Genomic DNA, 12,897 nt, shown 5'->3' on the forward strand with positions numbered 1-12,897 from the left:
TATTTTGAGCTTGCTTTGACTAGACCTTTGGTTTTACGGGAAGAGAAGAAAATCAGTTCTTCTTGGTGAAATCTGAGGAGGACTTCACTACACCAGTAATATTAAAACACAGCAATAACACTTAAAGAAAATGTTATTTAATAAATGATTACATTCACAAGAAAACAAACATGTTAAATCTTCAGGTTTAATGCTGTGTCCCCTGCAGCGCCCCCTGCAGGACAAACAGATGCTCAGATCTGTGGTTGGAATGATCACTGCTGTCTGATCTGCTCCTCCCTCCCCAGATAAACCCGACCCCCCAGCAAAGGTCCCTGCAGCCTCAGACCTCCGGCGCTCCAGTCTGACCCTGTCGTGGTACGGGCCGACCTACGACGGAGGCAGCGCCGTGCAGACCTACCACCTGGAGATCTGGGACTCGGTGGGGCAGCAGTGGCAACAGCTGGTGTCCTGCAACAGCACCTCCTACAACATCCAGGTGTGTTCACATCTCCCACCTCAGTCAGAAAAAGGTTAGGTCCAGATGTTTAACAGGATGTCTGTGTTTCCAGAACCTTCTTCCAGAACGACAGTACAAGTTTCGAGTTCGAGCTCAGAACATTTATGGCATTGGAGAGCCGAGCGTCGAGTCTGAAGCTGTAACAGTCGGACTAGTGGACGACGGTGAGAAAACTAACTCCAGTAAAGACGTAGTTGGTCTGAGATCAGTAGACAGAGATCCATAAAGATCCTCAAGGATTCTGATAAAGAAGGTCCAGTTTCTGTTTTTCACCAATTGTGGAACAGTTAGCAGAATCCATCTGTGGATCTCAACAACCAGGAATAAAAAGGTCAGCAGGTCTGAGACGTACTTATCCAGAAGGAGGCAGTTTGTCCAGCTGTAGGTTTCTGAAGCATCTGTTAGAAGCTCCAACCAATACCTGAGATCAGTGCACTACAGTAGTCTATTCATAGGGGAGATAAACAGTCAGCAGTGTCATGGTTTTAGTTTTTAAACTGGTTTACTCTCCAGATACGATTCTTCGCCTGCCGTCTGTGTTTTAAAATCTGATAAATCTTCATTTAATTTCAGGGAGATCTGCTAAAATAAAATTTCCCCCAGTTTCCCCCTTTAACATCTCCTGGGTTATTAAAGGTTTTAATGTTACTCCAAAGTCCACGTCTGCTGCTGGGAAAGGTTCTGGTGGATGTGTTGACCTGGGTTCTCAGCTTAATTATTTTCTGCTTAAATTATTCCTCAAATAACTTGTTTAATTTAATAGGAACTTTTTAATTGACAGCTGGAATATTTAGGAGCCTCTGTCAAAACCCATCAACAATCAGAGTAACCTAATAATCATCACAAATAATGTGATGTTGTGGACTAATGACTAATGACAAGGACCTTTTGTAGCCGTTTGTCTGCATTTATCAGCAGGTATGACTGATTATCTGCATAGCGATGAATCTGTACATGATGGTGGACAGCAGGCCTGAATAGATCCTTTCACCAAACACCTCAAGGTGGGATCAGGCACCTTTTTGTTGTCTCCATGTGGTTCATGAAAGGACCAAAGCAGCGAGGGGGGAGAATTCAGCCCGCCTCTATTATGCCTCTGATTGGCCAAGCAAGGTAATCACAGCCTGGCATCAGCTGACGTGTATAGGAGAAGGTCGGCTTGATGGGTCGAGGGAGAGATGTAGTGATGACACAACCAGGTAGGATTTAAAAGCATAAACGTGACTCAGAAATCATTTCAGGCAAGAAGAGTACGGAGGCGAGATGAATAATTTACAGTTGTAGCATTTGCTGGCCATCACCAGGATCACTAAATGAAGCTCGTCAGCCATTATTGTTTTGAAAGTAATTATTTGGGGAGACACAACTTTTCTAACCTCTGAGAGGAGAGTTTCCTTCAGGAAAGACGGCAGTGAAGCTGTTCAGAAATCTCTGATCTGATCCTGAAGACAGGAGCTGTCCTGAAAACAGGACTGTGGTTTTTACTAATGGAATCAAACCTGAATCTGAACCCATCTGCTACTAAACCAGAACTTTTTCTGACTAACTGGGCTCCAGCAGGACAGGCTGAACTAAAACCACTGACTGGACTAACACTGCTGCTGTTTGATTCCTCTAACAGAGAACCAGGATGATGCTGAGGCAGAGGAGGAGGATGAAGGTATGAGCCTCTGTCTGCAAACAAACTAACCTTAGATGTTTATCAGCCATGAGAGTCAGGTCCATATGTTTCCTCTCTGTGTTTTCACACTCAGAAAAAGAGCCAGAGTACAGAGACGTGACCATCAGAGCCGAAGTGAAGGTGAAGGAGATGTACGACGTGGAGGAGCGACTGGGAACGTAAGGCTCCGCCCACTCTCACCTACCACCCAGAGGTCAGTGAGCGCAGAATAAAACGTGTTGTTTCTGTCTCAGGGGGAAGTTCGGTCAGGTCTTCAAGCTGGTGGAGAAAGCCACCAAGAAGGTTTGGGCTGGAAAGTTTATCAAAGCGTACTCTGCCAAAGAGAAAGAGAACGTCCGACAGGAGATCAACATCATGAACAGCCTCCATCACCCCAAACTGGTTCAGTGTGTGGACGCCTTTGAGGGCAAGTCGGACATCGTCATGGTCCTGGAGATGTAGGTGCTTCCTTTGCAGGGTTAGAGTTAGGTTCTACCCCACAGACCCACACCTTAGAGAGAGGAATGTCAGTCTGCAGGAGAATATTAAAGATCTGATCTCTGAGCTGCTTCATCTGCAAACACAAACAACATGTTTTACTGTAGAAAACACCGGAAAACAATTTCCTGCTCAGCTATGAGAGGAATTTGGGAGCAAACATTTCCTGTAAGCTAATTTTAGAGCAATAAACCAACATTCAACCTCATCGCTCCCTGAAATATATTCTCTTCTTTAGTCATTACTGCTTCCAGCTGATTTCCTCAGAAAATCTCCTTCATGTCAAAGAGGAGCAACTCAGCATTTAGCTTCAGACTTTAACTCTGATAAATAAACATTAGAATGGAAGCAGCAAACATGTGCTGACATGACGAAACTGGGAATACAAACAGGAAGAGATGTGTTTATAGTCAGATTATCTCTGATTGCATTTGAATCTTCAGCTTCATTATGGAAACAGCAGCAGACGTCACAATAAGGAACAAACAAACAGGAACCTGATTCCTGAAGTTTCACCAGAGAATGAAAATTAGTTTTTAACCTGGAGAAGGTCCCGAGTACGTTAAGGAGGATCTTTATGTCTGTTTAATCTAAAAAAGTGCGATAATTCTGAGAATTAGCAGGTTTATTTATTAACCGTGAACCAGAAGAAGTGTAGAAACAGAGATCCAGAGATCAGGTGGGAAGATTTTAAACAGGACTATTAATCATGCAAATGTTAGCCTAATGGAAAAGGGGCAAAAATGAAGGCATTGTTAAAAAATGCCATAGCAGTTTGCTATGTGTCCTGTAGGGGGCACAACAAACATGTGCAAGAAGGTTTTCTGGAAACCAAAATTTGCAACATGCAAAACAGTAGGTGTGGAGCAGAACTAACCCTGCATATCATCTTGAATTTACCATGTTTAGGTTGAAACACGGGGGTGGCAGCATCATGCTCTGGGACTGCTTTTCTTTAGTTGGGACAGAGAAGTTTGTCAGAGTTGATGCAACGAGGTTTGAGGCTAAAGATTCACCTTCAAGCAGAACAACAACCCTAAACATACAGAGACGACTAAAATGGAAGGTTTTAGATCAAAGCCTGTTTATGTGTTATAATGGCCTAGTCAAAGTCTACAACTAAGTCAAATTGAAAATCTGTTGCAAGAGTTGAACAAAGAAGAACTAGCAAACATTTTAGTGTCTCTGTGCAAAGCTGGTAGAGACATTCCCACAAAGACCTGCAGCTTCAACTGCAGTGAAATGTGGTTCAATAAGTGTTGACTTGGGGCAGATTAATACCAATTCATGCCACATTTTCAGATTTTTATTTGTAAAAAAAGAAATTTAAGTCTTGTTTAGGTTTTAAACTGTTTCTGTAACAGTAACTCCAGCACTTTATTTGACCTTGTTCACACTTTACATGTTTTATGTTAGTTATTGTTGTCTGCTATGATGTGCTGCTGCCTTTCTTGACCAGGTGAAAGATGTCCTGATCTCATTGGGTCTTTTCCCTCGTTTAATAAAAGTTTAATAAACAAAATAAACTTTATAATTTTGCACTAATTTGTGTTGGTCTTTTACAAACTCCCAATATGACGTTTTACGGCATGTTGTAACAAAATGGATCCGTGAGTCAGTCTGGGTGTTTATCATCCTCTGAGTCGTGAACGTCCTCGCTGTCTGCAGGATCTCAGGCGGCGAGCTGTTTGAGCGGATCATCGACGAGGACTTTGAGCTCACAGAGAGGGAGGTGATTAAATACATGCTGCAGATCATCGACGGCGTCAACTTCATCCACAAACAGGGGATCGTCCACCTCGACCTCAAACCTGAGAACATCATGTGTGTCAACAAGACCGGCAGCAAAATCAAACTGATCGACTTCGGCCTCGCCCGCCGGCTAGGTAACCAGACTCTGAGACTAAGACCACCAGCCCTCTAACTGAAACTAACCAGTTAACTCATTTTAACTGGATCTCTAACTGGAACGGAGTTTCGGGGGAAATGTTCATGCTGAGCTTCTCAGTTCTTCCCGCTGTGTTTCTTCTTCTTCTAACTGCGATGGTTTGAATATTGTTTTTGTCCACCAACAGAAAACGCTGGAACTCTGAAGGTTCTGTTTGGGACTCCAGAGTTTGTAGCTCCTGAAGTGATAAATTATGAAGCCATCAGTTACCCCACAGACATGTGGAGCATAGGAGTCATCTGTTACATCCTGTAAGGACACAACTGTCTGTTAAATGTGGCTCAGCTGGCGGTACCTTAGCTAAGGCCTTTCTTCTGGTTTTATCCCCTCAGGCTGAGCGGTCTCTCTCCATTCATGGGCGACAACGACAACGAGACTCTGGCCAATGTTACCTCAGCAACGTGGGACTTTGAGGACGAGGCCTTTGATGAAATCTCTGAGAACGCCAAAGACTTCATCACCAACCTGCTGAAGAAAGACATGAAGTAATCCTGATGAACATGTTGAGAAACATCCCTCTCACTGTAACCCTCCACATGATCTGGGGACTATGATTACTGGAGGAGATGTTGGACGTACAGTAAGTATCTGCAGACACATCACTCTGTTCACAGTGTAACATGTCCCTCTTCAGGGCTCGGCTGACCTGCCCTCAGTGTTTTGAACACCCCTGGCTGAAACAGGACACCAATACCATGAAGACCACCAAGCTGTCCAAGGAGAGGATGAAGAAGTACATCCTGAGGAGGAAGTGGCAGGTAAACAACAACAACATGAGGATAATTCATCTTTAACATCTCAACGCTCTACAAAAACAGTCTTCCATCATGTTTGGACTGTGAACATTTCTTCTTCTGCGACAGAAAACGGGTCACGCTGTTCGAGCTATTGGCAGACTCTCCTCCATGGCCATGATGGCTGGAGTTAGTGCCAAGAAGGGCTCGCCCACCGAAGGTACCGAACCCAAACAAGTCAAGTCATGTATTTACATCCAGATCAAATAACGTTCAGTCCGATTCAGTCCTAACTATCAAACACTAGGGTCATATTCTGCTGATCAAATGAAGCTAGCTGGTAAAAAGGATCTAAGGAAGCCCAGCTGATTACATCGAGTTACTGACTTCCAGGAATCCTTCATTCTGAGCAGGCATGTGGTGAAGGTGTTTACTTTTAACAGGAACAAACCTCTAGCAGAACCAGAACCAGGCTGAGCTTGAGCAGCATTCTGCTATGGCTCGTTGTGAAACAACTACAGAAAAAAAATGAGACACAAATATTTTACATAGCAACTCAAGAAGACTTGAAATGGTCTTAAAGTTACAAAACAGATCAGCTGAGTCCCTTCTAGACTGATTCAAGGGTTCTGAATACAATAAAGAAAATATGAAGGTAAGAAGGTCAAAATGGCTGAATGTTGGCAAACAGAAAACTACCTGAGAATGAAACTAGTATAAAACAAGACAAACCGTCTCTAAGCCACCTGCTGGTTTGTTTTCAGAGGATAATCAGTTCCTGGAGTGTTTGGAGTACGAACAAAAGACCGAGTCTAAACCCAGCTTCAGTGTGGTCATCAAAGATGTGGAGGTGGTGGAGGGCAGCGCCGCTCGCTTCGACTGCAAGATAGAAGGTAAAACCGATCGATGCCACATTGATCAGATCAGAAATAATCTTATATATTAAATCATCCAGTTTTACACTGACTGACCTGTTTCACATCAACACCTTAGATTTTATCCTGCAGGAGGATTTTAAATTAGAGTGAAAACTGAAAACATTAAAACAGATAAGATTTCATAAATTAACATAAATCTACTGTAAAGGTAATTTTGTCTTTTAAGTCATGAAGCTGCTGAACATTTCCAACAAACTGAAACATATGGAGTCATTTTTTTACAAATAAAACTAGATTTAAACTACAAATAGTCCAAAGATGTTTTTCTGCTGCAGGATACCCTGACCCTGAGGTGGTTTGGTATAAAGACGACCAGCCAATCAAAGAGACCCGACACTTCCAGATCGACTACGATGAAGAAGGAAACTGCAGTCTGGTCATTTCAGAGGTCAGAGTTCAGCTGATGCTGCACAGCTTGTTTAGTTTAAAGTAGCTGGAAACGTTAAAGCAGCATGAAGCTGTGTGGGATCCTGGTTTCTATTCCGCTGTTTATTTAATACACCATCAAACTAATTTAAGAGTTGCATTTTTAAAGATGTTCCTCATTTATAAAATCAACACTAGGTTATAAAGACTGAAACTACAGTTCCTTGCTAAAGTATTCACAACCCTTGAACTGTTTTACATTTTGTTCACCTTACAGCCAAAACCTTCAGTGTATTTCAGTAGCATTTTAGGTAATAAACCAACACAAAGTGGTGTGTGTATTTGTGACTCTGACCAGCTTTCTTGTTTCTGCTGATAAAAATTCCTCCGCAGCATAATGCTGCCACCACCTTGTTTTACTGTGCATTCGTGATTATGTGTAGTGTTGGTTTTCTATCAGACACTGAAATTACAAGTAGGCCAAAACCTTTTAGACTCATTCATGCTGAGCAGCTGCTTCCACATCTTTGCTGATGAATTTCAACAAATTCTCCCACATGAGCTGTAAGTCTTTGCAGCTCCTCCAGAGTCACATAGAGCCTCTTGGGAGCTTCTCTGATTAATGTTTCCAGTCAGTTTAAGCAGACGACCATGTCTAGGTAGGTTTGCACTTGTCCTGCTCTGAAGGCTTTCTGTTTTAAAACCTAGCCCAGCTTTAAACAACAGAAATTATTGTTTTCCTTCTGTTTTACATTTATTCGATTTTGTGTTGGTGAATCACATAAAATCCCACTAAAATACATTAAAATATGTGGTTGTAACATGGCACAAAATGTAAAAATGTTTAAGGAGTCTGAATATTTTTTTCAAGCCAATCTAAGCGTTTCTGAACATGTTATTAATTTTAAATGAATTAATGTTATTCCTTTGTTTGTGGAAACCTGCAGGTTTCAGGTGATGATGATGCCAAGTACACAGTGAAGGCCGTCAACAGTCTTGGAGAGGCAACGTGTACAGCAGAGCTCCTGGTGGAGGTGATGGCTGAAGAGGAGGAAGAGGAGGAGGAGGAGGAATGATGTTTCCTGTTGGAGGTTCAGGAGGCCTGCTGCTCCTCTGCCTGTCAGACCTGAACAGGAGAAAATTTACCCACAGTAATCCTAAGGGGCTGGAGGTACATGTGGGCGGAGTTTCTTACACCTGAATCTGAGCATGTGCAGAGCTGCAGCTTGACCTCAAACCGATTCCTCAGCAAAACTGAGGCCCCTGTTTGTTAAATAAAGAAATAAATTGTCATTATGACTTATTTCTTCAAACTTTAATCTAATAAATGACACCAAACAAGACTGAGCAAAACCCACATCCTCATCTCACAAATTCATTTTCCTTCTAAATGTGGCGCCGTTTAAGGTTTTCCAACACCAGGTGGGCGGGGCACCAGGTGCTCCGCCCACCTGGTGCTCCGCCCACCATCCTATGTCCTCTGAGGTCATATCAGTGGACTGATCAGATTCCTCCAGATAACCACACAGACACTTCCTGTAGATTAACCTTCATTAACTGTAACAGCTCTGGGTTTTACAAGATTCACAACTCATCAAATATCTTTGTCCCGTGGAGTCTGGAGGTACCTCTCAGCATGCTCCTGGTACTGGAGCCTGCTTTCATATGATTGGTCAGTTTATGGAAGCTGCAGAAGGTCCGCTCTCAAACTGATCTGTGTCCTGAAACCAAGAGAGGGCCATGAACTCCTCTGTGATGTCACTGAACTTTTAACATGTTTAATCCATAATGTCACACTTTGTCCCTGTTTGATTAGAAAACAAGACGCTGAAACAATGTTCCAAAGCATGAAGAAGAGCATGTTTCCAACACTTTAAACTGTCCTGTTTGCCTTGTTTGAGTGAAGGACAGAGAAACTTCACCACTTCTGTGCCTTAAAGCGGCTCTGAGCCTAATCTGAACACGAGGCTCTGCAGTGATCACATTTATTCTTCATTTTCTGTAACTAAGCGGCTCCTGTTGTTATCGGAGAATCAGCTTCACTCTTTATCTGCACATCATGTTTCAGCTGCAGGTTTCGAAGCTATAATCACGTTTGGCCTCCTGCTGTGATCCTTAATGCATCACGATCAGAGTTTCTCTGTCGCACTGTGGGATGTTTTCTTCTTCTGTGGTCTTAAAACTGTTGATGAATCAGGCAACTCTTAAACCTCAGCATTAGTTCCCCAGTTTCTGACTCTAACCGTCACATAGCTGCAGTTTAAATGTTTTTATTGGGTCGTTTTGAAGTCTCTCAGTGTGTCAGCAGAAACTCTGGTTAAACGTCACATTCCAGCTGTTTGTGTTTGAATCTTTTCCTAAAATCTGATTCCTTTTACAATCAGACACCAAAGATGTTTTTTCTGCTAACTCACAGGTGTGTGTATGTGAGTGTGAGTGTTTCCTCTGCAGTTTTCAACCATCCTGTTTGTGTGTTTGGAGTCTTTTTATTGTTATTTAATGCACAGATTTTTAATTATATGATGATTCTTCCAGAAGGTGTTGCAGCACTTCATGTTCCGCCTATTAAAGCAGAGGTGGACTCACTCTTTGTTTAGTTTTTGTATTAGATGTAAGTAGATTTAATTACTTTAATTTTTATAAAAATATACCAGATTGATGACCTGTATGAGAATACTACGACTGTAGTTACTCACAGATGCCGAATAAATTTTTATCACAAGACGAACTTGGTCCATGTGCTGTTTGTTTTAAACTGTGATTCATGGATGGAAATTTCTGTTTATGATAGATAATTTAGCTTTAAAAGAAAAGTCTTTTATTATTCATTCAGCACAATGGTTATTTTTTAAACCTGTAATTTGACTGTTTGGCCTAGAACTTCATTTTGAACAGGAACCAAATCAAAGCTACTTTTATCTCTGGCATCTTATTGTACAGGAGACATGCAGAGAGAGTTCATTTCATGGTTATAAGTAATCATTGAGCAAATCTGACAGAAACCTAGATTCGTTTAAAGCAATGAACTTGCAGATTTAGTCATTCTGAGAGTCACAATAAGCTGTTTATGAGAAACAGCTGTTGGGAGCCGCAGCCATGGATTTCAACATTAAACTCCAGTACGAACTTTTCTGGAACTTTTCAAAATAAAGTGCATTAACCTTCTTCCGGCACAGCCAGGAAACAGGATAACTGCGGACTTCCTGTGACGCCACTACCCAAATAAAAGCACAGTTGTTGCTACATCCGCCCTCTTCCACATGGCCTTTGAAAGGGACCGGATAGGGGAGACAATCGCGCTGATGTCTCTTTGCTGGCAAACAGACATAAACTCTTCAACTGGATCCAAGGAAGTCATACGATCATCGATCATATGAAAAGTTAAGTGAATGAAATACTGTCTGTGTTTCCGGTATTTTCATTCATGAACGGGGAAATTAAGGTGTAAGAGTTGCTTACTTTTTCTCTGAGGCCTTTAGAAGCAAACTGTCCCAGAGAAGTTCCCTACAGAGAAGCTGTCTCTATGAAGCCGAGCGGAGCGTCTCCCAGTCTGGAAGGAAGACAGCAGAGACCCCGTCACCATGGTTACGGTAACGTACTGTGTGGTTGGCGGACAGAACGAGCCGTTTTTCATCCACAGCTACGGAGGTTAACCGTTTAAAGACTCTGGACGTTTCTTCAAACTTCATCGTAGCTTGGACAACGTTCCTCACCACAGTTCATGAGGTTAGGTGTTTTGGGCAGAATAATAGAAGTGATTTAGATTGAAATGATCTAAACGTTTTTCATTTTATGAAGTTTTGTTTGTGTTGAACTCAGCTATCTTGGTGCTAGCATGCTATCTGCAGCACACGTGTTCAGGTTGTGTTCTTTGTGTGTTTTTAAAGTTAAGATAAACTTTATTTAAAGGGTGATTTTAAACAGAACATTGATCATAACACGCCGTCTGCACTTATGCATTTTAACCCTTTTATTAACGGTATTTTTAAAGGTGTGTGTTTGATTCTGGTGCTAAATAATATTTACCCAGAAAGGTTTAGTCTTCAATCCAGTAAATAATGTGTCCCTAAACATTATTTACTAAATTTGATAACTAAGTAAACACCATTAAGGCCCATTTCTCCAGAAAGATTTGGCTCTTTTCCAAAATATTTCCTTAAATATTTTACCATTTCCTTAATAATATTTCTTCAAATATTATTTCAATAAAGGCAGCTAATGAGACACCGTTGAGAATTAGTCATCCAGAAGGTTGGTTTTATTCAGCAGATCATTATTTAAAATATTATTCTATTAAAATAATGTTTTATCTGATCTTGCATTGTGAATGGTTGTATAAATGTTTGCTGATTATTGCCTAAGTTGGTTCCAAGATTAACTTAACTTCATTTCCAGATTCTTCAAGATAATCCTTGGTTCTCAAACATAAACATTGCATGGTAATGTTGCATCACTCTTTTTGGTCATGATTTCCAATCATCTTTAATCAACTTGTTTATATTGTACATAGTCCATTAGTCTTCGTTATTCTTTAATTCTGCTTGGTAGTTTAGTTGGATTGTTTTAGCAAAGTAAAGAGTTTGTTGATTGAAATATGTTTGACTTTGAGTTGACTTATTTTTGTTAATAAATTCTTGTATTTTAAGAAATTGTGTGAATTCATTCCATATATGTGCAGAGTTTATGCTGTTCAATAATGTCAGAGCTCGTCTCACACCTTTCTATTTTGTCCTAATACCATCGCCTTACTGGGCTGGTATTCACAGGACAATCCTTAACAGACCGAAATATTATTTGATAAAATATTAAAATATTAAATAATATTCTCAGATTCATAATCCCAACACAGCAGTTAGTGTGTGTTGACAGAGAGCAGCTGACCCGTGTGTATCAGCCTTAATGAACTCACCTGAGAGCTTCTCGCTGATGTCTCTGTTTGGACCAGCAGCTCTTTAATCCGAACTCTCAGGACAACACAACCTGGATTTGATTCAGTTTGTTCCATAAACGTTCCTCAGAGCATTTAAACACAACAAAACTTTGTGATTATTGTTGACTTTATTTTATTTTTTGTCCCTGTCTTGTTTTTCATGTTCATTATTATTTGCATTCGGTTTTAACCAGGGGTGAAAGTGAGCCGGTACGGTCCGGTACTGCGTACCACTAAAAGATTCTGCGCCGGTCACAGTACCAGGAAGAGGGAAGAAAGGCTGTCTGCTATGAAGCCGTCATCCAGAACCAATTACGGCTGCAAAAGTTCACGACCACACAAAGAATATCAGATCTGCTACCAATAGACAGTCTAAAACATAAATATAGTTATTTTCCCCTCATTCAACATTGTTTCTGAACTGTTCTGCTTTGATGGAGCCTCAATGCTCCTGCTTTGCTTCTCTTCCCTCGGAGTTCGAGGTTTTAATGAACGACCAGCTTTTAAAACGAGCACCGCTACGTTTAATGTCTGTCTGCTCGCTGCTAAATACTCCAGTTAAAAGCAAAGGGAGATAAACTAGTTGTGGTTCATGTTATTTTGCTGAATTACAGCAATACAGTTCAGCTCGAAAACACCGTTTATGACCAGAGATTTCACATACGCGCATGCGCGCTTACCTCCAAAACAGAGCAGTTGCCAAGGAGATTGGTGCGTTCGATTTAATGGACTGGGAGATTTTAAGCAGGTGGTGCACAGACATAAAAACCTCCGCTTGCGTTAAGACAGAACAATAAATCATCATCTACAGACTTAAATAAAAACCGCAAAAACAACTGAACTGTCAAATTTTAATTTTAATTAAATCAAAACTTGACCATAATGCAGAGAACAAGAACTTCTTTGTTCAAATGAAAAGACGGAAATTGAAGATGAAAAGTTATGGACAGTAAAGTAAAATATTGATACATTTTAATTAGTTTGAGTTTGGACTTTGCTGAGAGAGAGATCTCGAGGGGGGCACAGATGAGAGTAACAATTAACACACACACATTATTATATATATATATATATATATATATATATATATATATATATACCTCCAGTCCCCCCTTTAGCTCCGCCCCTAAGTACCGGCAAGAATTTAAAACTACTTTCAACTCTGGTTTTAACCCTTAATGAGAAAAGCAGCCATTTAATTCGGCAGGAACCTGTGGTGATGGAGCTTCTCGGGTTGCAGCAACAGAAGGTTCTGATGTTCTGAAAGTTTGTTTCTCACTCAAATAAATCTGAAATAAAACCTTTTATAAAGTCATCTCCATTT

At 41.0% G+C, this 12,897-nt stretch overlaps 1 protein-coding gene and 1 long non-coding RNA gene across 2 annotated transcripts in view; one reads left to right on the top strand and one right to left on the bottom strand.

Moving 5' to 3' along the window:
* Positions 1 to 9,367, top strand: part of mylka (myosin, light chain kinase a) — a 57,342-nt gene extending 47,975 nt beyond the window's left edge. The window contains exons 24-36 of the mRNA XM_047371085.1: positions 288 to 478; positions 552 to 663; positions 2,121 to 2,159; positions 2,254 to 2,338; positions 2,414 to 2,617; positions 4,326 to 4,543; positions 4,733 to 4,856; positions 4,938 to 5,090; positions 5,240 to 5,363; positions 5,469 to 5,559; positions 6,104 to 6,232; positions 6,553 to 6,665; positions 7,591 to 9,367. Of these exons, the coding sequence (XP_047227041.1) occupies positions 288 to 478; positions 552 to 663; positions 2,121 to 2,159; positions 2,254 to 2,338; positions 2,414 to 2,617; positions 4,326 to 4,543; positions 4,733 to 4,856; positions 4,938 to 5,090; positions 5,240 to 5,363; positions 5,469 to 5,559; positions 6,104 to 6,232; positions 6,553 to 6,665; positions 7,591 to 7,719 (1,712 nt within the window). The 3' untranslated portion in view covers positions 7,720 to 9,367. The remainder of the gene's footprint in view (positions 1 to 287; positions 479 to 551; positions 664 to 2,120; positions 2,160 to 2,253; positions 2,339 to 2,413; positions 2,618 to 4,325; positions 4,544 to 4,732; positions 4,857 to 4,937; positions 5,091 to 5,239; positions 5,364 to 5,468; positions 5,560 to 6,103; positions 6,233 to 6,552; positions 6,666 to 7,590) is intronic.
* Positions 4,550 to 6,213, bottom strand: LOC124871651. The gene is made up of 5 exons (XR_007039058.1): positions 6,072 to 6,213; positions 5,791 to 5,854; positions 5,185 to 5,345; positions 4,901 to 5,070; positions 4,550 to 4,783 (listed from the first exon to the last, which is right to left on the bottom strand). It is a non-coding gene; the product is annotated as an uncharacterized LOC124871651 (long non-coding RNA).
* Positions 9,368 to 12,897: the final 3,530 nt, after the last annotated feature.

Source organism: Girardinichthys multiradiatus, chromosome 7, assembly GCF_021462225.1.
Source record: "Girardinichthys multiradiatus isolate DD_20200921_A chromosome 7, DD_fGirMul_XY1, whole genome shotgun sequence".
Taxonomy (NCBI): Eukaryota; Metazoa; Chordata; class Actinopteri; order Cyprinodontiformes; family Goodeidae; genus Girardinichthys; species Girardinichthys multiradiatus.